Here is a 27,593-nt window from a genome sequence, read left to right on the forward strand (position 1 = left end):
TTGTAGTCAGATCAAAGTCAGAGATATATTTTAGATAGACAGGTCATTCCTCAAACACTTCAGAGATCTACAGAATATGGCATTTAAGGTGTTTTCATAACATAGGTTCTTTTATGACAATGAGATGTGTCTGCTCCTGGCAGCACCAGTCTACTTAAGAGAAGATTATGGGCATCAAAGAAAATTCTATATGGAGTTTACTTTCTTTGTGGCAAATGTTAGCCACTGGGTAAGAAAATGCCCTTGATTCAACTGCTGACAGTATGCTGTCCGAATAGGACAAGCAGGACACAAAATAAAAGACTGCTGAATTTTGCCAAGACAAGGTAGGACAGCCCTCCAGACAATCCTGCTTCACAGATAAGTCTGTCAGATATGCTAGGGCTGTGGGCCAAACATGGATGCCCCAATGCTGCAGATGAACCTTGGATGACTGTCCGGACAGTCAGCTGTTTTTGTCATTTCTCACATTTTTTGGAAGTCACTTGCTTGTGCTTCCTGCTTACTTAGTTAATATTACTTCCTTCTCTGGTCTCTGATGGAGTTGAAAACTAGATAGTTATAGCTTTCCTTGTTTACAGATTCAGAAAATAAATTCTCTAATGAGGTGTAAAGTGTTTAAATTCGAGAGACATCAAAAGCTAGTTTTTGGTTGGTAATACAAGTTAGGATAGAAACTGAATTAGGTACAACACTTGGATTCACCAAAATAGGATAAATAATGGAGTATTCGCTCTGAGTTTGTCAAATGTTAATAGACTAGACATTATTGATATAATTATTGCCTATATATTGTATGTAGTTATTATACTTATTGTATATAGTTTTTGAAATGTTGGAATTTTTAAAGACTATGGGATTTAAGAAGTTGAAAGTGTTTTATGTTATGATTAACATGAGAGTTTGGGGAACAAGAATGGAAAGGTCTTGTTTGATAGGGTTGTTCCATAAAGATATGAGTCAAATGAATGTTTTCCTCCCAAAGTTACTTTGACTCAGGTTATTTTATCGGTTTCAAATGAGACTACTCCTCTGCCCTGTTTGCTGCTCAAAATAAAAAGAACCTGGATATCAAGTCATGGATATCTGAAAGTCTTCCTGTTGGAAAACACTTTTCATAGTGATTTTTGGCATAGATGTTTGAGTCCTCTCCTGTGCCACTGATGTATTTTTTCTTATGCTCTCTATTACAACATCATCCACCTTGCAAGTTTATATATATCCAACAAAAAACAGACTCAGCAGGTTATCTTCATATATTTCAGCATACTTATTCATACATACTTATAAAGGAAGAAGTTGGAAGGGAAGTATTTGAGAAGGGTTGGAAGGAAGAGAAAAAAGGGGAAAGTAACATAATATCTTTTAGTTAAAATGTATAGAAAAACATTTTAAATAAAAAGAGGGGCTAGAGAGATGGCTCAGCAGTTAAGAGCACTGGATGTTCTTCTAGATGTCACTGGTTCCATTTCCAGAATGCACATGGTAGCTAACGCTTTGCTATAACTCCAGTCCCAGGCATCTCTTGCCTTGTGGCCTCTGTAGGTACTGTGCACAATCGCATGCAGGCAAAACACCCACATAAATAAAACCCAAAACAGGTTAAAAAAAAAAAAAAGAAAAGAAAAAAGAAAGAATGGAATTCTCTATAGTGATGTCACAGGCCTGAGACAGACAGCAGCCTGGGATAATTAAAACGAACCCCTGCTTGTCCCAAATGGAAGCAGCTGTGGCCTTCTTCTGAGCCAGGCTGCAGAGAGCCAAATGCAGCCTCCTTCTGAGATCAAAATAGCTCATCAGAGCCATCCAACTAGGAGCAGTGACCACAGTGCTAATAGGTAACTTTTCTTTCATGTTTTCTCTGTGTTCCCTGTGCTTTGTTTTTGTGAGAATCGTGGCACTGATACATCTGTCTTTTAGACATATCCAATGACAGGTATCATAGGCTCCAAAGCAATTTAATTTCACAATGCCATTTCCTTGATTTTCAGCTAAGACCTTGTGATAGTGCAAGCTGAACATGACAGAGGCATTGCTTTACACCATTTTTATAATTTATATATGTTTCTGCATGACTTTTAGGTGAGAATGTCCTCCAATTTCTCTGCTTTTGTGTGGTGATCATGTTCAGAAGTGGAGTTCCTAACTGAACATGCTTAGAAAGAGGGAGAACTCTACATGATCATGTCCAGACTTCCTAAGTAAAATACTCATGCTTGCTTTGTTTAGGAAAAACATGGCTTTGGAAATAACTCTCATGCTTTCCTTGACTTCTTCAGGCAAGAAATCTTTCTCATGTCTTCTGTCTTGATTGTTGTAATGGCTATTCCTGGTACCCAAACTGACTACCTATGGAATTAGCTAATACACAAAGAATTGGATATGTCTTTGAGGGATTTTACTTAATTAAAGATCATTACTCTGGATCTTTTTTTTTTTATTAGTATGAAAGCACAGTCTTAGCTTAGTCTTCTTTCTTTTTTAAAATTATATTTGTGTTTTAATTTTATATATCAGCCATGGGTTCCCCTGTTCTCCCCCCTACTGTGGATATTGATCTGTATAAATAAAATGCTGATTGGCCAGTAGCCAGGCAGGAAGTATAGGCGGGACAAGGAGAGAGGAGAATTCTGGGAAGAGGAAGGCGAGGGCAGAGAGACGCTGCCAGCCACCACCATGACAAGGAAGATGTAAGGTACTTGTAAGCCAGGAGCCACGTGGCAACTTATAGACTAATAGAAATGGGTTAATTTAAGATAGAAGAAGTATATAACAAGAAGCCTGCCACGGCCATACAGTTTCTAAACAATGTAAGTTTCTGTGTGTTTGTGTGGGTGGTTCTGAGTGTCTATGGGCCTGGCGGGTGAAAGAGATTTGGCCTGACTCTGGGCCAAGTAGGAAAACTCTAACTACACCCCCCTCCTGCCCCTGCCCCTGCCCCTGCATTCTCCCCAGCCCTTCCCCTCCATTCCCATCTCCTCCAGGGCCAAGACTCCCCTGGGGATTCAGTTCAACCTGGTAGATTCAGTACAGGCAGGTCCAGTCCCCTCCTTCCAGGCTGAGCAAAGTGTCCCTGCATAAGCCACAGGCTCCACACAGCCAGCTCATGCACTAAGGACAGGTCCCGGTCCCACAGCCTGGATGCCTCCCAAACAGTTCAAGCTATTCAATTGTCTCACTTATCCAGAGGGCCTGCTCCAGCTGGGGGCTCCACAGCTTTTGGTTCATAGTTCATGTGTTTCCATTAGTTTGGCTGTTTGTCCCTGTGCTTTTTCCAATCTTGGTCTCAACAATTCACACTCTTACAATCCCTCCTCTTTCTCAACAATTGGAGTCCTGGAGCTCCACCTGGGGCCTGGCCAAGGATATCTGCATCCACTTCCATCAGTTGTTGGATGAGAGTTCAAGCATGACAGTTAGGGTGTTTGGCCATCTGATCACCAGACTAGGTCAGTTTGGGCTTTCTCTCGACCATTGCCAGTAGTCTACAGTAGATGTATCATTGTGGATTTCTGGGGACCTCTCTAGCACTTTGCTTCTTCCTGTTCTCATGTGGTCTTCATTTATCATGGTCTGTTATTCCTTATTCTCCCTTTCTGTTATTGATCCAGCTGGGATCTCCTGCTCCCCTAAGATCTCTTTCCCTCAAACCTTGCTCTTCATTACTCCCACTGTCATCCAGGTTGTTCATGTAGATCTCATCCATTTCTCTGTCATTGGGCAATCCCTGTGTCTTTCCTAGGGTCCCGTTTTCTAGGTAGCTTCCCTGGAATTGTGTAACAGTCTAGTCATCTTTGTTTTACATCTAGTATCCTCCTATGAGTGAGTACATACCATGTTTGTCTTTCTGAGTCAGGATGATTTTTTTTTCTAGATCCATCATTTGCCTGCAAACCTCATGATATCATTATTTTTCTCTGCTGAGTAGTACTCCATTGTGTATATGTACCATATTTTCTTTATCCATTCTTCAGTTGAAAGGCATCTAGGTTGTTTCCAGGTTCTGGCTATTACAAACAATGCTGATATGAACATAGCTGAGCAAATGATTGAGCATTCCTTGGGTATATGCCCAAGAGTGCTACAGATGGGTCTTGGGGGAGATGGATTCCCAATTTTCTAAGGAAGCGCCATATTGATTTCCAAAGTGGCTGTACAAGCTTGTATTCCTACCAGCAGTGGAGGAGAGTTCCCCTTGCTCCACATCCTCTCCAGCATAAGCTGTCTTCTGTGTTTTTGATCTTAGCCATTCTAACAGGTATAAGATGGTATCTCAGAGTCATTTTGATTTGCATTTCCCAGTTAACTAGGGATATTGAGCAAATCCTTAAATGTCTTTCAGCCATTTGCACTTCCTCTGTTAAGAATTCTCTGTTTATAGTGCATTTCTTAATTGGACTGTTGGGCATTTTGATGTCTACTTTCTTGAGTTCTTTATATATTCTGGATATCAGCCCTCTGTCAGATGTGGGGTTTGTGAAGACCTTCTCCCATTCTGTAGGCTGTTGCTTTGTCTTGTTGACCCTGTCCTTTGCTCTACAAAAGCTTCTCAGTTTCAACAGGTCCCATTGATTGATTGTTTCTCTCAGTGTCTGTGCTACTGGTGTTATATTTAGAAAGTAATCTTCTGTGCCAATTCGTTCAAGACTACTTTCTCTTCTATCAGGTTCAGAGTAACTGGATTTATGTTGAGGTCTTTGATCCACTTGGATTTAAGTTTTGTGCACAGTGACAGATATGGATCTATTTGCAGCCTTCTACACATTGACATCCAGTTATGCCAGCACCATTTGTTGAAGATGCTTTCTTTTTTCCATTGTACATTTTTGGCTTCTTTGTCAAAAATTATATGTTCATAGGTGTGCAGGTTAATGTCAGGGTCTTCAAATCGATTATATTGGTCTACATGTTGGTTTTTATGCCAGTACCAAGCTGTTATTATTACTGTAGCTCTATAGTAGAGCTTGAGGTTGGGGATCGTGATACCTCCAGAGGTTGTTTTATTGTACAGGATTCTTTTGGCTATTCTGGGTTTTTTTTGTTTTTCCATATGAAGTTGAGTATTATTCTTTCCAGATCTATGAAGAATTGTGTTGGTAATTTGATGGGGATTGCATTGAATCTGTAGATTGCTTTTGGTAAGATCACCATTTTTACTATGTTAATCCTGCCTAACCATGAGCATGGGAGCTCTTTCCATTTTCTGACATCTTCTTGAATTTCTTTTTTCAGGGACTTAAAGTTCTTGTCATATAGGTCCTTCACATGCTTAGTTAGCGTAACCCCAAGGTATTTTATATCATTTGTGGCTATTGTAAAGGCTGATGTATCTCTGATTTCCTTCTCAGCCTGTTTGTCTATTGTATATAGGAGGGCTACTGATGTTTTTGAGATGATATTGTATCCTGCTATGTTGCCGAAGGTGTTTATAAGCTGTGTCAGTTCCTTGGTTGAATTTTTGGGGTCACTCGTGTATACTACCATGTCATCTGCAAATAGGGAAAGCTTGACTTCTTCTTTTCCAATTTGTATCCCCTTAATCTCCTTATGTTGTCTTATTGCTCTGGCTAGAACTTCAAGTACTATATTGAATAAGTATGGGGAGAGAGGACAGCCTTGCCTTGTTCCTGATTTTAGTGATATTTCTTGGAGTTTCTCTCCATTTAATTTGATGTTGGCTGTTGGCTTGCTGTAGATTGCCTTTATTATGTTTAGGTATGTTCCCTGTATTCCTGATTGCTCCAAGACCTTTATCATGAAGGGGTGTTGGATTTTATCAAATACCTTTTCTGCATCTAGTGAGATGATCATGTGTTTTTTTTCTTTGAGTTTGTTTATATGGTGTATTACATTGACTAACTTTCATATGTTGAACCACCCTTGCATCCCTGGGATGAAGCCTACTTGATCATGGTGGATAATTGTTTTGATGTGTTCTTGGAGTCTGTTTGCCAGTATTTTATTGAGTATTTTTGCATCAATGTTGATGAGGGAGATTGGTCTGTAGTTCTCTTTCTTTGTTGCATCTTTGTTTTGTTTAGGAATCAGGGTAATTGTAGCCTCATAGAAGGAGTTTGGTAATATACCTTTTGCTTCTATTGTGTGGAACAATTTAAAGAGTATTGGTATTAAGTCTTCTTTGAAGATCTGGTAGAATTCTGCAGTGAAACCATCCGGTCCTGGGCTTTTTTTGGTTGGGAGACTTTTAATGACTGATTCTATTTCCTTAGGGGTTATTGGACTATTTAAATGGTTTATCTGGTCTTGATTTAACTTAGGTATGTGGTACCTATCCAGAAAATTATCCATTTCTTTTAGATTTTCCAGTTTTGTGGAGCAGAGGTTTTTGAAGTATGACCTGATGATTCTCTGGATTTCCTCATTGTCTGTTGTTATGTCCCCCTTTTCATTTCTGATTTTGTTAATTTGGATGCTCTCCCTCTGTCTTTTGGTTAGTTTAGATAAGGGCTTGTCTATCTTGTTGATTTTCTCAAAGAACCAACTCTTTGTTTCATTAATTTTTTGTACTGTTCTTTTTATTTCTATTTTATTGATTTCAGCTCTCAATTTGATAATTTCCTGGCGTCTATTCTTCCTGGGAGACTTAGCTTCTTCTTGTTCTAGAGCTTTCAGGTGTGCTGTTAAGTCACTAGTGTGAGATTTCTCCAACTTCTTTATGTGGGCATTTAGTGCTATGAATTTCCCTCTTAGCACTGCTTTAATAGTGTCCCATAAGTTTGGGTATGTGGTCTATTCATTTTCATTGATCTCTATGAAGTCTTTAATTTCTTTCTTTATTTCTTCCTTAACCCATTGGTGATTCAGTTGAGAATTATTCAGTTTCCATGAGATTGTAGGTTTTCTGTAGTTTTTGTTGTTGAAATCTTAACTTTAAACCATGGTGGTCTGATAGAACACAGGAGGTTATTCCAATTGTTTTGTATCTGTTGAGATTTGCTTTGTAGCCAAGTATGTGGTCGATTTTAGAGAAGGTTCCATGGGGTGCTGAGAAGAAGGTAAATTCTTTTTTGTTCGGGTGGAATGTTCTGTAGATATTAAGTACATTTGAGACATAACATCAGTTAAGACCATTATGTCTCTGTTAAGTTTCACTTTGGCCGATCTGTCCAGAGGTGAAAGTGGGGTGTTGAAATCTCCCACTATTAATGTGTGGGGTTTTATATGTGATTTAAGCTTTAGTAGTGTTTCTTTTACATATGTGGGTGCCCTTGTGTTTGGGGCATAAATGTTCAGAATTGAGACTTCATCTTGGTGGATCTTTCCTGCGATGAGTATGTAATGTCCTTCATCATCCCCTTTGATTGATTTTAGCTTGAAGTCTATTTTGCTGGATATTAGGATGGCTACACCAGCTTACTTCTTAAGACCATTTGATTGGAAAGTCTTTTCCCTGCCTTTTATTCTTAGGAGGTGTGTGTCTTTGAATTTGAGGTGTGTTTCTTGTATGCAGCAGAAAGATGGGTCCTGTTTTCATATCCATTCTGTTAGTCTGTGTCTTTTTATAGGTGAATTAAGTCCATTGCTATTAAGGGATATTAATGACCAGTGATTGTTCATTCCTGTTATTATTTTTATTTTTTGGTGGTAGTGTGTCTGTACTTCTCTCCTTTGGGGTTTACTGCTGTGTTGTTATCTATTGCCTGTGTTTTCGAGGGTGTATCTGCCTTCCTTAGGTTGGAATTTTCCTTCTAGTGCTTTCTGTAGGGCTGGGTTTGTGGATAAGTATTGTTTAAATCTGGCTTTTTCTTGCAATGTCTTGATTACTCCATCTATGATGATTGAAAGCTTTGCTGCGAATATTAGTCTAGGCTGGCATCCATGGTCTCTTTGTGTCTGCATTATGTCTGTCCAGGTCCTTCTGGCTTTCAAAGACTCCATTGAGAAATCGGGTGTTATTCTGATGGGTTAGTGTAGTGGATAGCCATCCCAGCATTGGCCTGGAAGTTCCAACCCCCATTGAGGCTTCGGTAATGGTCACGCCCCCAAGGCAGGGCAGAGGAGGAAGCGGAAGACCGAGGATCGAGAGGAGGTCTCTCTCTTGGTTCTGGGACCCTGGACTCTGGAGGTAGACTGAGCAGAGTTCTCCAGAGAACACCGCTGGACTGCGCTATACCTTTGCCAGACCCTGCAACCTACCCCTTCATTTGTAAGTTACCCCACAAAATAAACCTCCCTTTTAACTACATGGAGTGGCCTTAATAATTTCACCAATAGGTTAGTCTTTATAAGTCACTTGGCCTTTTTCCTTTGCAGCTCTTAAAATTCTTTCTTTATTCTGTACGTTTAGTTGTTTAGTTATTATGTGGCGAGGGGACTTTTTTGGGGGGTTCTAGTCTGTTTGGTGTTCTATAGGCTTCTTGTATCTTCATAGGCATTTCCTTCTTTAAGTTGGGAAAGTTTTCTTCTATGATCTTGTTAAATATATTTTCTGTGCCTTTGAGTTGGTATTATTCTCCTTCATCTATCCCTATTATTTGTAGGTTAGGTCTTTTCATGGTCTCCCAAATTTCTTGGATATTTTGGGTCACGATTTTGTTGGCTTTAGTGTTTTCTTTGACCAATGATTCTATTTCTTCTACTGTATCTTCAACACCAGAGATCCTCTCTTCCATCTCATGCAGTCTGTTGGTTATACTTGCATCTGAAGTTCATGTTCGTTTACTCAGATTTTCTATTTCCAGCATTCTCTCTGCTTGTGTCTTCTTCATTTTTTCTATTTCCCTTTTCAGGTCTTGGACTATTTCCGTCATCTGTTTCATTGCTTTTTCATGATTTTCTTTCAGGGACTTATTGTTTCCTTCTGCTTTATTTGTCCTTTCCTCTAGGTTTTTTTTTTTTTTTTAATAGCGTTCTTCCCATTTTTTGTTTGTCTGTTCTTCCACTTTATTTTTGATTTCTTCTGTATAAGGCTCTAGCATCTTCATGATGTTATTTATAAGGTTGTTTTCTTCTGCTTCTTCCATTCTGTGATGTTCAGGTCTAGCTCTTGGAGGAGGGCTAGGTTCTGGTGATACTGTATTGCTCTTTATTTTGTTGTATGTACTTCTGCCTTGACATCTGCCCATCTCCTCATGGATTTGTTCTTGGTCTTATCAGTGTACTTGGTCTAGACAGAGCTGACAGATTTAGGGAGCCTCTCTCTGGTCCAGATGGAAGCTCTGGGCAGATCGGAGCTCTGGTTCAGATGGGAGCTCTGGGGCGGGGTGGGAGATGGGGGCTGGTCTCTGAGACTCAGGAAGTGGCTGGGGTCTCGGACAGATGGGTCTGGGGGCAGGGTGTGGAGATTGGAGATTGCAGGATCTGTCTGCAGTCTTAGAAAAGGGGAACCTTCCCACAGGGCCCGCTGAATGTCCAGAAACTGGGGCCAAGTTGGGTAGCTCTTTCTGGGATGGCTGGTGCCCAGGGGTGGGACCTAGCTGCGGGGGCCTCTGTGATTATAACCTCATGCACTCACCTCTGTTCCTGATGGGAGTTCTGGGGCAGGATGGAAGCTGGGGGCTAGTCCTTGTTTTTTTTTTTAATATATTTATTAAATTTTTTTCATTTATATATCAACCCCAGTTCCCCCTCCCTCCCCTTCTCCCACCTCCTCACCTCCCTCCCACTCTACTCCCATCCACTCCTCAGAGTGGGTAATCAACAAAGTTATCAACAAAGTCTGGCATACCAAGTTAAAGGAGAGCCTAGCCCCTCCCCATTGTATCTAGGCTGAGCAAGGTATCCCACCACAGGGAATGGGTTCCAAAAAGCCAGTTCATGCACCTGGGATAAGTCCTGGTCCTGCTGCCAGGAACCCCACTAACAGATCAAGCCACACAACTGTCACCCATATTCTGCAGGCCTAATTCAGTCCCATGCAGGTTCCCGAGCTGTCAGTCCAGAGTCAGTGAGCTCCAACTAGCACTGGTCAGCTGTCTCTGTGGGTTTCCCCATCATGATCTTGATCCCTCCTTCTTCTTCTTCTTCTCCTTCTCCTTCTCCTTCTCCTTCTTCTTCTTTTCCTTCTCCTCCTCCTCCTCCTCATCCTTCTTCCCCTCCTCCTCCTCCTCCTCCTTCTTCCCCTCCTCCTCTTTCTTCCCCTCCTCCTCCTCCTCCTCTTCCTCCTCCTCCTCCTCCTTCTTTTGAATGTCATTTATTGAAGGAGGGAGGACGTCTTATATACAGGCTTACAGCACAGTGGGAGAACCCTGGAGGGCAGAAGTTCGCTTCTGATGTTGTTTTTTGTTTGTTTGTTTGTTTGTTTGTTTGTTTTTCGAGACAGGGTTTCTCTGCGTAGCTTTGTGCCTTTCCTGGATCTCGCTCTGTAGACCAGGCTGTACTCTGGATCTTTTGAGGTAATATGATGCTAACTTCTGATGGCAGCCTACATACATAAAGGATATTGAAGAAGGAAGTACTTTCTTTTTGCCAGCTTACCTTTGCTGTGGCTAGGAAGGTCATACCTTTACTCTGTAGGACTCAGTTCTTAGAAATTCTAGTATATACTAAAGACCATCTCAGACATCCATGCTCATGGATTGAAGAACTACTGAATTCTTCAACTTTCCATTGGTAGACAGCCAATGTTGGACTAGCTGGACTCCAGCCTATGAGACATTCTAATAAGTCTTCTTTCTACCATGGAGAGATTTATTCTACCAGTTCTGTTCAAGCAGAGAACATTGGCTAATATTGCTGTGTCTTTTTTTCCACCTGCCCACTGAGGAAGTTGTATTAGCTACCAATAATGTTCATAAATAAAGGCATTTTTCCTTGTTCCATTTCTCTCTCAGTATTCGACCAGTTGTGAAGACTACAATTTTATCATTATTAAATTGGCAAAAGATTGAAATGAATTTCAGGGAAAGAAAAAAAAAACCTCCTAACGCAATGGAGCCATCATCCAGCCTTCTGTTGGCAGAAAGACCTGTCATTCATCTTGATTGTGATCTGGTTCCTGGTTTTTTTTTTTTTCTAGTTGTGTGAAGTCCCTGTGACAACCGGATGAAAGGGACCTTCAGTTCACCTGAGCTTAGCTTGAAGCCTCAGAACAAACATCTCCTTTCCTGTCCTAAAATTTATCTTCAGTTGTCAAATTTTGGGCATCCTTTGACCTGCGGGATAGGGAATAACTACTCCACATTGTGTAATGGGCTGTGCTAACTAGACACACTGTGTACAGGAGGAAGATAGCATGGAGCCAGGGCTAGTGCTATTGAAATGCTTATCTCCATAGATCTGGAAAAGTATGGGTCTGGGGTGGAAAGCACAGACAGGAGCCATTGTGCAGTGCATTTAAGCACACTGTGACCTTAGGGGATTCACTCTTGATGCTCAGTCCTCACCGGCTAGTGTGTGCCTCCGTTCTGACCTGACAGTCAAATGTGTTGCAGGGCTCTTCCTGGGGCCAGGATGCTGGATTGGCTATGTATGAGAGTGGGCGCCTGTGATTGTGTGTGCTGTTGTGACTGCTGCTGCAGGGGGCTGAGTGGGGAGCATAGACAATCTGAGATCCCTTGATGTGGTGAGCAAGAGGTTATTCCCCAGATGGGGAGGAGTGGATCGTGAGCCTAGGGAGCCAGTGTGGTGGTCCTTCCTGTATTCGTTGGGAACCTGCTGCCAGATTCAGTATCCTATGAAGTCCTATGTATGTTTGAAATTCCCTGGCCCCAGATATCAGCTTCTGAAAAATTTCACTTCTTGATCTTCCTCTGTGCAGAGCATTGGGAGCAGGGAGCTGTGTGTAGAAACATCTTTATAGTCAAGGTCAACAAGCTTTGGTATATCCATGGAAGCAAGTCACTAAATTCAGAGATGTCTAGTTTCTCTAGTTTCTTCTAGAAGTTCTGCACTTCATATTTAACATTTGGGTGAAAGGTACATTTGTATTTGATTTTGTGGATGTTGTAAATGGCATCTCTTATGTTGAGTAGCACTGCACTACTTAGCTCTGAAGAGTAGAATTGTTGATATAAAGGGTTTACCAATGCTTAGGAGATAGTAAGTCAGAGAATGTAGAATTTAGCTAAGGGAGGGTTGCCTCTATAATATTCCAAGTATAAGTATATGCCATCCAGGCCTGTTAGTTATTAGGATGCTAGGATACACATTTGTTCACCAGGACTGGCCAGACAGACATTTGTCTCCAAGTCGTGACACAGGAGACCATCCTGATTCACAACCAGCCATTAGGCCCATGCCCCTATCAAAAAACAGGCCTGAACAACCTGCTCAAGGGAGCATGACAGGGTCACAACCAACATTCAGGCCAGGTGTGCCATTAAGGTCCATTCTTCTTAAGAATAGCATAGTTCTGACAGACGGGAAAGGTGACAACTATTTGAAAAAGAAATCAGTGTTAAACTGAGTGTTGGCTTGACCATCCAGACTTTCCCTTTAGGTCTCACACAGCGGGAAGGAACGTGCTTGGCAGAGCCAAAAACGACCAGAGACCCAGGCCTTGGGAGCTGTTGCTAAGCGCCTGGTGTTTTAGGAGAGAAAAAGAGCTCTTTGTGTAAACCCAGGAGTAGGTTTGGGAGAACTGGTAATGGTGTGGGCCCAGGGCTTTATGGTGGGGCTTGCTTCAAATCCTGAGAACCCAATTCTTCCTACCATATGGGGCTATGGCTTGACTCATGCTAAGTAATTAAGAATTGCATTAAAGACCTAATCCTGCTTCTGCAGCCTAGTGTTGGGAAGACAGTCCAGCAACTCCTTCCAGGCTGTGCCTTGACTGGTCACTGAGAAGGAAAATGGGACCAGTTAATGAGTATCCATAAGTCTCTCTGGCCTTTTTTTTTTTTTTTCGGGGGGGGGGACTTAAAACTGAAGAGGGGCCCGTGCAAGAATTCATTTCACTGACTGACTGTGAAGCTGGTATACTGACAGTACAGAAAGGGAGGGGCAGTAAGGAAGGTGAGAGCTTTCCTGCTTCAACAGTAATTGAGATTAGCAATGTAGAGTCTTGTAATCAATTTTAGATGATCCATAAATGTCCTGACTGGCCACTTCTTAGTGCCCATAGACAAGAATAATCAAGAATCTGGATAAAGGACTGAACTTATCATGAAATCCAATTATTGTAGTTATACTAATGCAACCAAAATACAAGATCTGGGTTAAATGGTGTGGTCCTGACTTAACAGTCATCCTAACATGTCTGTTATTTTCCTGGTTTAAGATGTATAGCCTCCTATCAAGAAGACATGAGTAATCCTTGGTTTGCTCTCATACAAATCCCTAGTCTCTGGAACACATGGCCAAAATTTCTGTTTCAAATTTCAAAATAATTCTTCAAGATTATAACTACATCATGTCTTTCCTCACTCCAAGCCCTATTATTGACCACCTTAAGTTTTATACTTCATGGCCTATTTTTCTTTCACAACAGGTGCACTGTAACAACAGTTACTGTTTGAATGTGACCTGTGTTTGGCTGCAGGACTTCCCTGCTATGAAGCAAAGGGTTGGCTGCACTGAAAATCAGTGTGTAATGGAATTTGTACACAAACGAGAGTTCATCGTAGAAGAGAAACTGGAAGTGCTCTAGGAGACTGGAAGCATTTCTACTAAAATACGAATTTCAAAGATTAGGGCCCTGTCTGCACCTAGAGTGGAAGGGCAACATTGGGAAGACCACTGCTGTCTGTGTCATTTGATCTAGGATCACCCAGCGGGGTGGCCCTAACTAATGTGGGACCCTGGGAAGGCATAGCATTTAGGAGTATCAGCAGGAGGTAGCTTACAGGTTTTTCCCAGAATTCTCTTCTGGCTCTGCTGTAGGCATCTGTGAGGCAGACCACAAACCATGCCATGGTGAGTGTGAGGACATCTGTCCCCAGAAGAAGAGAAGCAGTTCTGCTGAGCTGTCAGAGCTGCTGTGCCTGAGATGAACCATGTGCCAGACTATGGTTTTGTTGGTCAATGTTGTGACCTGGGCTGTGGTCCATCTCCTCTGAAACTCCCTGAGCGGATTCCCTGAAAAGTTGGAGACTCTGCTGCCCTGGCTATGGGAGAACATGATGCTTTTAATATATGTGTCCCATGTGCACACACAGACATTGCTTTTAGTGTGACATGGGAAGACAGATTAGAAAACTGAAGGACTGGTTTCTAGAAGTTCTGAACTTTCAGCTTTGTCTTATGAATGTTACAAATAATTTAGAAACTGAAAGAAACAAATGATGGAGGTCATCCTTCAGCAATACATGATTAGAATATTTTAAAATTCTGATGCCATGCTTGACTTTATTCAGGGAAGTTCCATTTCAGGGGAGAAAAGTAGTTTCTGAGCTGTAGAGATATTTTGGGTTTGCCTTTTGTTGGGCAGGTATATAGGGCAGATTTCACATCTTATGCCATAAACCATGTGGCAGGGAATAGGCATTAAATTATTCTTCCACACTGTTTTATGATTGAACATTATGGGGCTGGTTTTGCCTGAACTGCAGGGGGACATGAGTGCTTGCAGAACCATAGCAGGAGATTATCTCCATTTGCCAAGAGAACTCTAGAGCATGGGGCCTGTTGGTTGTTTCTGTTCTTTTCTCTTTTGGCTCTTTTGGAGACTTACCACCCAGCTCCCAAATAAATCACACATGGAGGCTCATTCTTACTTGTAAAAGCCTAGCCTAGGCTTCCCTTTTTTGTAGCCAGTTGTCCTTAAATTATCCCGTCTACCTTTTACCTCTGAGGTTTTTCCTTTTTACTTCTAAAATCTTACTTTTACTCTTATTCTGTGGCTGCCTGTGTGGATGGGTCGCTGGCCCCTCTTTTCCTGCTCTTTGATCTTGCTCCTTTACTCTCACTCTATTTATTTTCTCTGCCTTCCAGCCTTGCCTATCCTTTCTCCTGTCTTGCTATATTATTGTGTGGTGTGTCTGGATTGTAGGTTTTTGTCCATGGCAACATATGCTGTTGTACTGAGCTTCAGTCATATCTGTAATTTTAAAATTTGGCAGCAGGTATCATTCTCTTTCCCAGCATGGCATGTATTCATGACATTAATATTGCCTGAGCCTTATCAGTCTTTGAATTATGTTATGTCTTGAAACTGTTATTGAAAATGTATATTTTACCTGTATGCATGGATATGCACCACATGGGTATCGTGTTCTTACAGTGATCAAAAGATGGTCTCTGAAACACTGAACTTGGAATAATGGAGAGTTGGATCCCCCAAGTAAGTATTGGTAATTATCCCACTTGTAAGCAAGACCAGCAAGAACTCTTACTACTGAGCTATCTCTTCTGCCCTGTGTTGAGTATTTATGATCAACATTTATGTTGCTAATGTGTTCATCAGTCTCTTTGTAATTGTTTAAAAATGCAGTGCCTTTTAGTAAAATTTTATTGATGTTATAGTTTAAATTGGTTTACTTAGGTTTCTGCAAGATGAATATAGAACTCTTTGTAGAAATGTTAGTAAAAACCTCTGAGTTCTTTCTATCTTTTTTGTTTGTGACTCATTTTTGCATAGGAGACAAGGTCTTAATATGTACTTCAGGCTGTCCTGAAACTGACTGCATGGACTACGCTGGCATTCAACTCCAAGGCAGATTTATCTGTGTCTGTATTCTGAGTGTAGGGGTTAAATGTGTGAACCAATACACCCAGCTTGTCCAACTTATTTTTCTTTGTTGTTGTTAGAAACATACAATTCTCATACAATTTCTCTCATGTGTACTCTGTACTGTGGATCTGTTTACTTGTCTCTATGATTTTTAATAAGTATTTCTCTTGCAAGGTAATATCCCATTCACTGCATACAGGTGAACCTGCTTATTCAGTTTCCTTCTAAAGTGACTTGGTGATTACATTATAATGTCTATGTCATGGGATCACTGTGGGGACTACCAGAATTATATGACTTTACTGTCAAAGAGGTATACATTTACAATGTTGTCAGTATCATGCTTTCTGTTATACACATGTATCGGCTATTTTAGAATGCAGTGACCTATAATGATGTACATGTCGACTTCACTTGGGAAGAGTGGGCTTTGCTGGATCCTTCCCAGAAGAATCTCTACAAAGATGTGATGCTGGAGACCTACAGGAACCTCATTACCATAGGTAAGAGGGAATTTTCTTTAAGTTTTCAAATAAGGAAACAATTGTTCCTTGGTTTTTGATGCTCTTTTGTAATTTGAGAAAGAAGAACAAGATGAATAAATCAGGCATAGTTCTAAGGTATACTGAAGATAGTAACTTCAGTTTTGCACAATTTTCAATAATATAACAGACATTTTCTGGTACTATATTTTAGGATATACTTGGGAAGACCATAATATTGAAGAATATATTCAGAGTTCTAGAAGACATGAAAGGTAATTATCATGTCCCAGCTGATACAAATGTGCCTCTGAAGAAATTTTAATGTGTTCTGGAAGTTTTAAGCAAAAGCAACAGTGTAAATAAACACAGCTTCATGTGCATTGATGGTTATTAAATTCTCCTTAAACAATATACCTCACTTTCAGGTAGGTGAATTGCATTTGCAAGGCATTCTTTTAAGAAAAAAGACAAGGAAGCAATGCCTTAACAGATATCACCATTTGAATCATTGCTGCATGAGAGCTATGCTGTAGAACTGTCAATCTTTTTATTTCATACCATTCATATTACAAAAGATATACACATTGAAGAGGTGATAAGTATATCTCTAAAACATTTTAATAAGCAAATAGTCCATAGTAAATCTAGTGTCACTCATATATTTGTTGTGATTGTGCTAAGTTCAGTGAGTAGTAGCAGTTAGAGTGAGGAGTCCAGGGGCAATTTTTTGTGTGGAGAAATCTTCATCCCTACACCACAAGTCTATGAGCAACAGAAAGTCAAACTGTTCATTAGATGGGGAAATCTTTTGTTATTCTTCCTTTACTAGATATATTATGTGTCACTCCAGATACAAGCCATGTGAGCATAAGCATATGAACAGATATAACAAACCTCTCTCTCAGAATAATTAGAAGATATGTAGCAGTCCTCATGTTGAGTATACTCATTGAATTTGATTCAAGTATACAAATAATTCATTTTGCAGCTTCATTGTTAACATATTAACAAACTCACACTGCAGAAAAGCCCTGTGAGTACTATGACTATAGTATGGCTCAAAGTATAGGAAAATTTATAAATGCAGTAAGCTCTGAGTTTTTCCATTTCTCTCCAAATTGTGATAAATCTCATATAGAAAAAAAATTCTGTGAATGTGGACCATGTAATAAAGGATCTTACCATGACAGGGACATTTTCAAAGATTCAAAACATCCCTTAATGAAGGGGAAATAACATGAGTGTAAACATGTTGATAAAACCTTAAGATCTGATTTCTCTTTATAATTGGACCAAATTGAAATATGAATTCATACATACAAATTCAACGGTGTACTGAATTTGGTAAAGCTTTTACATGTGCCAATTCTCCTTGCAGGCATGAAAGAAGTGATAATGAAGAGAATCCTTCTGTATATACCCAATGTGTTAAAGCCTTTGCATATGACACTCATATTCAAAGGTATAAAAGTACACATACTAGAGAGAAACTCTATGAATGTAATCAGTGTGGTAAAGCCTTTGCACATCCCAGTAATCTTCAAAGCCATACAAGAACACATACTGGAGAGAAACCTTATGAATGTATTCAATGTGGTAAAGCCTTTGCACAACAAAGATATCTTCAGCGTCATACAAGAACACATACGGGAGAGAAACCCTATGAATGTATTGAATGTGGTAAAGCCTTTGCAAGTCACAATGTTCTTCGAAAGCATAAAAGAACACATACTGGAGAGAAACCCTATAAATGTAATCAGTGTGGTAAAGCCTTTACACAACAGGGTAATCTTCAAATTCATAAAAGAACACATACTGGAGAGAAACCCTATGAATGCCATCAGTGTGGTAAAGCCTTTACACAACAGGGTAATCTTCAAACTCATAAAAGAACACATACTGTCGAGAAACTCTAAAAAAATGTAATCAGTGTGGTGAACCCTTTGTATACATCAGTAATCTTCAAAATCATGAAAAAAGTCATGCTGCAGAGAAACTAAAAATTTAGACAATGTGGTAATTTTTTGCACTTTATGCATGAGTAAAACTTTGTGTGCAATCAATATGTTAAAGGCTTTGTGTATTACAATAGTCCTTGAGTACCTTTTAAAATACACAGAGATTATTATTATAAAGTATTTGGTAAGATCTTTATCCAACTCACTTGCATTCAGTTACATGAGAGTATTTATTCTATAGAAAAACAATTGACAGTTTTAGCAATCTATTAGAGCTTTATGATGTCCCTTTTTATATTGTTTTCACCTGTAAACTCATGGAAGAAATCAATTTCGGGAATTATGAAGCCCTATGAGTTGGGTAAAGGGACCAGCCAAGGAACCAATGTGAGCCTGAAAGCAGAGCCAGTGAAAAACATACACTGTGGCCTGAACCCAGAGCCAAAGAAACACTGTATGCCTGACCAAATGAGCACAAAACAAACAAATCCCTGAGCAGGAAACTGACCAATCACTAAACAGAAATTTCAGCCATTCTCTGAGCTTGGTTGATCTCTGGGAATGAAATCTGATCAGTTCCCACCCTTAGAATCTTCTCTCTGTAAAAATTCAGCCCCTAAGAAGCCTCATATATACCCTGTGCCTGTTCAGCTGGCAGCTGCCCTTTTCCACTCCACCAGAGGCAGCCACTCTTCTGGATTCCACCCTCCTAAATAAATAGATTTTGGTGAAGACCTTTCACCAGAGCAGAGCAGTGTCTCTGCTGGGAATCTCCTACTAAAACAGAGCAGAGAAGCAATGGACATCTCTGATGAGAAACTCCCTAGTGTAGTGGGACAGTGAAACAAGGGGCACTTCTTCTGGGAAACTAGATTAGGGGAGCAGAGCAGATGTGGCAACTTTTCAGCAGAGCCAGAGCAGACAGCTACATTTCTACAAGAGTTCCCCATCAGTTGAGTGAGGCAGAGAAGTAACAATTGGTCCAGGGCTGAGAAGAAATGGGAAATTCTGCTGGGAAACACCCTAGTGAAGCAGTAGAAACTGTGCTGTTAAACTCCTTTAGGAGAGTGGAGCAGAGGAGCCATTGGCATCTCCCCTGGGCATCTCTCTTACCAGAGTGGAGCAGGGCCAAGTGTAATGGACCTCACTCAGAGAAGAGTAGTATTACCATGTCCTGGAGGGAGACCATCTACAGCTTCTGGTATAGCCTGACTTCCCAACAGCCAGGATACCTTTCTTCACACAGTTGTAGATATCCAGGATTCCTTTTGTTCACAGCTATAGGTGTAGTCTGCCTTCTCAACAGTCAGGATATTTTTCCTCACAGCTGTAGATATCCAGGATATGTTCCTTTCACAGCTGTAGGTACAGCCTACTGGGAAACTCCCTAGTGAAGCAGTAGAAACTGTGCTGTCAAACTCCTTTAGGAGAGTGGAGCAGAGCAGCCATTAGCATCTCCCCTGGGCATCTCTCTTACCAGAGTGAAGCAGCAGTCATGGTACCTTCTTTCCAGAGTTGGAACTCTTGTACTATAAATTTAAATGATAATGTAACCCTTTTAGAATTTATTCTTTCACTGATTACATGAAATAATTAATGCAGGACTAAAACTATGGATTTGTATAAGTTCTTTTTTTTGTTATTGTGATATAATGTCTATGTCAACTTATAAAAGAGTTAAATTTGGCTCTTGGTTCCAGAGGGATACAAGATGACCATGAAATTGGCATGGCAACAAATGCCAGACATAGCAGCTAAAGCAGGAGGCTAAGAATTCACATCCTTAACCTGCATCATGAAGTAGAGAGTGGGAACTGGAAATGGTATATGATCCAAATTCTCAACCCCTATTGTCATTTACCCCAGCAGGGCAGCATATCCTAAATCTTCCCAAATGATACCATCAACTTAGAAAGGTTGATTTCTCTGACTTCAAGTCTACATGTTTGTTTTCTGTTACATGAACGAATTCATGATTAAGAAAAACTCTGTAAGTAAACTGTTAGATACCTCAACAGCTGTGTTACAGGAATAAATGCTTAGAAGAGAAAAACTTTTATCAGTGAAAATTTGTTTAAAGAGTTGTTTTAATTTTAATTATGTGATATGATGTGTGTTTGTGTGTGTATGTGAATGTGCATATTGGTTCCTGAGAATGTTTAGACCCTTGGGTCTCTTTTAGGATGAATTACAGGAAGTTGTCAAAAATTAGTACTTGGTCCCGTGAATGAAATTTTCGTAACTGTCCAGCCATGTCTCTAGCCCTGTAAATATTTTAAAGCCTATTTATATAATTTTGAAATCAGGAAATAGGGACAAACTCATACAAGAAAAACCCTATTCATGTAAACCATTTGGTAAAGACTTTAGACATCAAATTTGTCTTAAGATTAGGGAAAAGGTTTTTTGTTTTTTTGTTTTTTCATTGTATCCTTAAAGGTAGTAAATTACTTACTTTGTCCACTCAAACTGATGGTGGTGATCCCTGTATTGTAGTTTCTATTTTGAAACATTCAAGGTAGATACTAAAGTGTGCTATATGTGCAGCAAATCCATTCAGTGAACTTTATTTTGTGATCCTTACATTTCTTTTGTGGCTTTTGTTCATCTTCTATTATGCTTTTATTTAGTGATGGGTATTTTTCTGCTGTGATGTATAGAATGGGATCCCCATCATCTAAATATTCCATTGTTTATTTAAATATCACACAGTGTGTGATCATATTTTTTAAGTAACAGTGTCTGTGAAAGGATGGTGGGTTTTTGTTCCTGGTTTTGTTTTTCATATTTTCACAAATTCCCTTGAGATTTTGTTGTTTCTTATTCGGCCTGGCTTGGATGTCAGTAATGATTCAAGGATAAATTTGAACTCAGGATCCTCATGTGTCCACCTTCTAAGTACAAGTATAGATGATGTACTCCCAATATTGCTGTTTTGTTAACACAATTGAACAATGTTAATGTGAAAGTGCTTAATAGAAGAGAATATAATAAACATTAAATACCTCATGTGTGTATTCAAAGCAGTAATTCCATTTTTCTGATGTAATTAAAGTAGGATAGATGGGCAGTGGTGGTGCACGCCTTTAATCCCAGCACTCAGGAGGCAGAGGCAGGTGGATCTGTGTGAGTTCAAGGCCATCCTGGTCTACAGAGCAAGATTCAGGACAGGCACCAAAACTACAAAAAGAAACCCTATCTTCAAAAACAAAAAATAATAAAGTAGGATAACTGTGTTGTTCATACCATAGCCATATATATGTGTATATATATAAAATTTGACATTCCATGCTTCTCTCTATCCCCAGTAGTTAACCATTTGTCATTTTATCTTGAAGTACTGCCTTCTAAGGGAATTTTGCAGAGATGCCTGATAGTGTAATGGCACTAAGATTTATTTTGTAACAAACATTTATGGTACATGTATAGTATAGTTGTGGGATTGTAGACCATGGCAGACATGTGGAGACCAGAAGACAGCTTTGTGTTGTCTACTTTTCATCCTTTTTATATGCTGATCAAGGTCATGTTTCTAGCCTTGCACACCACAGACCTTTCCAACTGAGCTTTCTCACTGGTGCTCAAATAAGATTAGTAGAAATATTACATGAGTAAACTATTGTCTTCTTTTCAGATTGTAAACGTAATTTCATACAAGGATAGAAGAACATAGGACAATTTGAATACTAAATCCACTTTCCATATGAAAATACATATACTACCATTCATGTTTAATTTGTTTATTCTGAAGACTATGCATTTGTTCATAATACTTTGTAAGAACTACAGTTGAATGCCAAATAATTGACTCATTCAGTAAAGTTTGTTGCTGCTAATCCTGATGACCTGAGTTCTATCTCTGGATGACACATATTACTCTTACAATTTTTTTCTCTTATTTCTATACTTGGGGAGTAGCTTGTGCACATACATAAATACTTTTTAAAATCATATAAATGCCATTGAGGTCACTTGCAGCCAAATGGCTCCCTAGGTTTCATCACTAGAACTCAGATAGGGGAAATAGATTATAGACACCTAAAATTATTTACCATTTAAATTATAGAATTTGAAGACTCCATTCACAGAGGTATAGAAATCCATTGAATGCTTTGACAACTATCTAGAGAGTACTTTCATCACCTTCAAGTGATAGGAGCAGTGGGACATCTTTATCTTTTGCTTTATAGTAACATTTTTGGGACTCAAAAAGTTGGCTCACTAGTACTGCTTTTCTTGGGTATCCCAGTTGGAGTCCTAGTACCCACATCGAATTGGTCTGAACTCTCTGTATTAGCAGGTCCTGGATATCTGGTGCATTCTTCTGGCCTCCTAGGGCACCAGATATACAAATGGTGAAAAGACAGATATAGATGTAATTCCATATTGTAAAAAGGGTTTTCTTCATGAGTCTTAAAGAATGAAATATAATTTAGGTGTATAAGTATTGCCAGTGTACCTGTGGTGATAAGAAGACAGTGTCTGATCCCTGTGACTGGAGGTACAGGCAGTTGTGAGCTGTCTTGGAGAACTGGGAATCAAAGTCAGGCCCTGTGGATGAGCAGCCAGTGTTCTAAGTGCTGAGCCTTCTATTCAGCTCCATGAACATGTCATTAATAACACTAAGTTGTGAATGACTGACCTAAGTTCATCTTTACCTCAGCCCTGATGACCCAGAAGAAACATAAGATTGATAACATCAGAATGTTAGAATTGGTACTTAAAGAATTTTCCAAGCCCAAATCTCCACAAAATGAGGGAAAAGTACAAAAAATAATCAGGACAGAAATTCACAATAAAAGTCTTTGAATGGTGGTTGACCACTTCACCAAAGCCACAGAGTGAGTTTATCTCCCATTTGGTAAATTGGAAGCAATGGGATTCCAGAAGCTCACATGTCAGGTGTATGCCTGCCTGAGTTAATACCTCCTATAAGAGAGAAAAGGAACTTGCAGACATGAAGTCTGACTTGTCTGAGTGAGATCATATTCTATTCTCCTGATGCCTGCAAAACCTTCAGTTAAGACCTCTGAATGGTAGTGACTCTAGATGACATCCAGGTTGTCAGGAGATCCTGAGACTTAAACTGAAGTCACTCTAAGGCAAAAGCAATCAGGCATTTACAATGATCTGTAGAGTTTGAAAGAATTGTTAGTGAGAGAGCCTTGGGTGTGAAAGCCCTAGGATCAAATGTCACTGAGCAGTGCATGGGGTGTAGCTGAGGACAAGCTGGCATGAATGTACTCTATCCACTGAGCTGTGATGAATCAACCCCCTCTACGTCTTCCACTTTTGTTGTTTATGGCAACTCATGTAGCTATTAGTGACAGTACCCTGCAGCCCCCACTTTGCAGTCCCCACTGAGACCTTAACACACCTCAGTGTCCACCCCATCAATCCCAGGTACCTGCCTGCCTGGCAGGAATAAGGACAGTTGAATAGTCATTTATATCTTTCCTTTGTCTAACAAATAGTGAAACAGTAGTCACCATGGAATTCTCATTTCCCTGGTAATTTCGTTGTGGGAAACATCTGGCTTCTCCTGATAAGAATGTCTCTACTGAAAAAAGATTTGCTTCTTATCTGACCACTTTGCAGGAGAGGTTAGAGGTGAGGTTGCAGAAGTGTTTTATAGATGAGAAACATTTCATTATAGGGCTTAGTTGTATTACTTAGTTGTCCTTATCTCTTGCCATCATCTAAACCTGTTAGGATCCCCAAGGATGGATTAATTACCTTTATCTTCATTACTGTTCCAAGTAAATCACACTGAAAAAGTGTCATGTTTATAATTTTTATTAATGATTTTCTCTTCTCTTTTCTATTGTTTCTTTTTATTTTAGATAATAGTCTCAGTATGAATCTCTGGCTGGCCTGCAACTCACTATATAGACTAGGCTCTTCTAGAACATCAGAGGGGTTTACCCCTGTGTACCCGATTTATAGGTAGACCAGGCTGTCTTTGAATCTACAGAGATCCAGTTGTGTCTACATCACAAGTGTCAGGATTAAAGTCCTGTACCACCACCACCTAGTATAATTTGTTTGTTTGTTTTTTTTAAATTGGCTTAATAAGGGTGAGTGCCTGAGCCTGGCTGGTTAGAATAGCCAGGACACTGGCTCTAGCTCTGCAGTAACAGAGGGCAACTCACATCAAATACAGCCCTCCTCCCTTAAAGTCCACTGTCTTCCAACTATGAGCAGTTTATTTTTTCTTTATCTTTGAGTCAACTATAATTCACCTAGGGACTAGAGCAGAATATCGTCCTTATCCTACAGATGGTGAAACAGAGGCACACACAGAGAAGTGGTCTTTGAATATACTTAAGTGTGACTGCTCATCTTACTCATCCCATCATTGTAATGATTCACTAAATGAAGTGGAAGCTACCTAATCCTGGTATGGTTGCATAGACATTTAATAATGGTACTTAGAAAGTGAAGGGAGGAATTTTAGGATTTAAAAGTTACCCAGAATGAAAATCGTCAAATGTGGCATGGTCAGAGGACCATGGAATCTAGTGAGAATGTGATTGGCTAACATTAGAAATAAGTAGTGAGGTAATCAATTTTAGATGATTGATAAATGTTCTGACTGGCCTTTCCTTAAATCCACAGATTAGGTAATCAACAATCTGGATAAGTAACTGAATTTATCATGAAACCAAATTGCAGTAGTTACACTAGTTTGACCAAAATAGAACTGGATGAAATGGTGTGGCCCTGCCTAAAAGAACTGTTATTTTACAGGTTTAAGATGTATTGCCTGAGAGGAAATATGTGGCTAATTCTTGGTGTGCTCTAATACAAGTCTCCAATCTCTGGAGCACATGGCCATAAAACCTATTGCAAATTTTTAAAATAATTTTGAAGATTATATTCATCATTTCCATTATTTTTTTTCCTGCCTATAAGCTCTTCCATAGACACTTTGTTTTCTAATTCATGGTCTCTTTTTGCTTTAACAACTCTTAGTGTTTGCATCTATGTTTGGCTGTAGGGCTTCCCAGCTATGAAGGAAAGGGTTGGCTGCACTGATAAGTAACTGTGTAATGGAATACACACACACAGTACACTGTATCTTGGAAGAGGAACAGGAAGTACTCTGAGAGATTGGAAGAGTTTCTAATAAAATACACATTTCCCAGACTAGAGCCTTATCTGCCCCTGGGGAGGAAGGGAAGGGCTGGGAAGGCCTGTGCTGCCTTAGTCATTTGATCTCTGCTCTTCAAGTAGGGAAACTGATACTGTCCTGAGACCCAGTCGGGTAATACTGGCTATTGAGGGATTGTGGGCAAGTCTAGCTATCAGGAGCACCAGTGAGAGGTAGATTGTGGGTTTTTCCCTAAAGTTCTCCTCTAATGCAGTTATAGGGAATCCTGAGGGAGACCATAAGTACACCATGGTGAGTGGGTATTGCCTTCCATGCCGGAGGAGCAGGTTGGCTAAGCTGTCAGATCTGTTGGGAGTTTAATGGACCATGAGACAGATGGGCTCTCTTGGCTCATGTGTTGTTCTGGGCAGTGGCCTGTTATGCTCAGATTGTGGGGACCCCCAAAAGACCACCTTGGAGACTGTATCCCACATGTAAAAGTAAAGAGCCTTTATTTTCAAGCTCCAGAGCTTGGTCTGTCTGTCCCACGCAGCAGAGAGAGCAGAGAGAGCAGAGAGCCCCGGGCACACGCTCTTTGAGAATAGTAAAGGAGAAGCTCTTCCTATTTTTAAAACTAAGGTTACTAAGATTCATTGTGGTGCAGCATCTGGGTGCAATTGAAAGGCTCCATTTCTTTCTTAGGCTCACTGTGAGGCTGCACTGATAACCATCTGTCTTTAGTGGTACCATGAATAGCTGCTTGGCTGGTTTTGTTGGTTCTGGTGTTAAGATATCTGCTGCTTTGGTTTGGTATTTCTGGGAGGAGATTGAGACCCTTCTGACCATTTCCTCTGATGCAGGGTAAAATCCTGGTTATTATCAAGTTTTGCTGACCAAAATGGAAGGTGTGTTGATGCTGTCCTCCTTTAAGAAGATGGCTGACCATCTCTTTGATCCCGCCTAGTTTGGGCAGAAAGACTCCTTTTGTGGTAGGTTTGCAGTGCCAAAGGATTATTGCTTACAGAAGCAATGGATTATTTTCTCTAGAGCCTAACTAAGGTACCCTGCCATCCATATTTACTCATATACTTTTCTGCATTTGCTGTTGACTGGCTATGTATGTCAGAGTGACTAAATACTTGTTTCTGAGATCTCTGTGCTTCACATTGCTGAAGGTTTAGAAATACTGAGATGTAGTTGTAACTATAGTACAACCACATGTGATAAAGCTTTTAGTACTTGTGCAACCAGACAATATGGATTTGTTGATAAATAATAATCACAACATTTGAAATTCAAAAAAATTTAAAAACTAATAAGGTTTCAAACCAAATGTGAGGGCTGGAGAGATGGCTCAGAGGTTAAGAGCACTGGCTGCTCTTCCAGAGGCCCTGAGTTCAATTCCCAGCAACCACATGGGCTCACAACCATCTGTAATGAGATCTGGTGCCCTTCTGGTATTCAGGTACATGCAAGCAAGCAGAACAATGTGTATAGATAATAAATTTTTAAAAAAAGAAACCAAATGTGATTACAGTTCAATTTCTTCATATTTTTCCAATGAACTGAGCATGTGATAAAAGTCAGTTTCCAAGTGGCACATTGGTTAGCCATGTCAGGATGGCTATTTCCTGCATTGAATCATGCTTGCAGAACTGGAGAAAAAGAACATGATCTTTAAAAGTTATCAGCTTTCAGTTAAAACAGTGGTCTTAGACATTGGAAACAAGAGGATAAACATATAAATCCAACTGAAAAACAAGGAGCACTCCACATAGTTTTCCTTCGCGCCTGATGAGCTGACAGCTGCCACCAGCATTACTCCTTTGAGTGTTTGAGAAGTCAGCACTGAATGGTAATGACTAAATAATTAGCTTCTGTGAAAAACCTGCAGCAGCAACTGCCACACATAATATTTTAAAGGAACATGAGAAAACATAAATTTAGTACAAGCTGAAATGGAATTTGCTAAGTCCCCTCATGGGAAAATACAACATGTGGAACACAGAAAAGCTTAATTTGATGTCCCTCTTAATTAGGAGTCTCTATCCCTCAAGAGCAGTGAGTGGTTCTCAACATTTCTAATGTTGAGACCCTTTAGTACAGTCCATGTTGTGGTTACCCCCAACTGTAAAATTATTTCTGTTGCTCCTTTATATCTGTAATTTTGATACTGTTATGAACTATAATGTAAATATCTGATATGCAACTCCTGTGATAGGGTCACTTGATCCCAAAGGGGTTGTGACCCACAGGTTGTGAACTGCTGCAGTCTAGCCCAAGATCCTTTCTCTCTAGAACAGGCTCTTTTCCCTCTAGAAAAGGCCCCTGGCCTGAATTGAGCTCAAGTATTCAAAACCTTTGTAATAATGTCTACTTATATTTTTATCCAAGTGGCATAGCAGATCTCCCCAGCTGATGCTTTATTGGAAACTTTATAACTTCATTAATTCTTGAATTTAATATCCAGTTATCTTGCTCAAGCA

The 27,593-nt window shown here is 39.9% G+C and overlaps 1 protein-coding gene across 7 annotated transcripts in view; it reads left to right on the forward strand.

The window, feature by feature from the left end:
• The window catches only part of LOC118584000 (zinc finger protein 120-like), a 69,175-nt gene that overhangs the window by 27,229 nt on the left and 14,353 nt on the right, over window positions 1–27,593 (forward strand). For 4 of the 7 annotated variants that reach the window (XM_036187884.1, XM_036187887.1, XM_036187886.1 and 1 more), the window contains exons 3-4: window positions 15,948–16,074; window positions 16,268–16,328. In XM_036187884.1, coding sequence (XP_036043777.1) covers window positions 15,948–16,074; window positions 16,268–16,328 — 188 coding nt within the window. Of the gene's footprint in view, window positions 1–15,947; window positions 16,075–16,267; window positions 16,329–17,434; window positions 17,519–25,967; window positions 26,402–27,593 lie in introns of those variants that run through there. The other 3 variants (XR_004944990.1, XR_004944991.1, XM_036187885.1) reach the window with 2 other exon arrangements.

Source organism: Onychomys torridus, chromosome 5 (assembly GCF_903995425.1).
Source record: "Onychomys torridus chromosome 5, mOncTor1.1, whole genome shotgun sequence".
Lineage (NCBI taxonomy): Eukaryota > Metazoa > Chordata > Mammalia > Rodentia > Cricetidae > Onychomys > Onychomys torridus.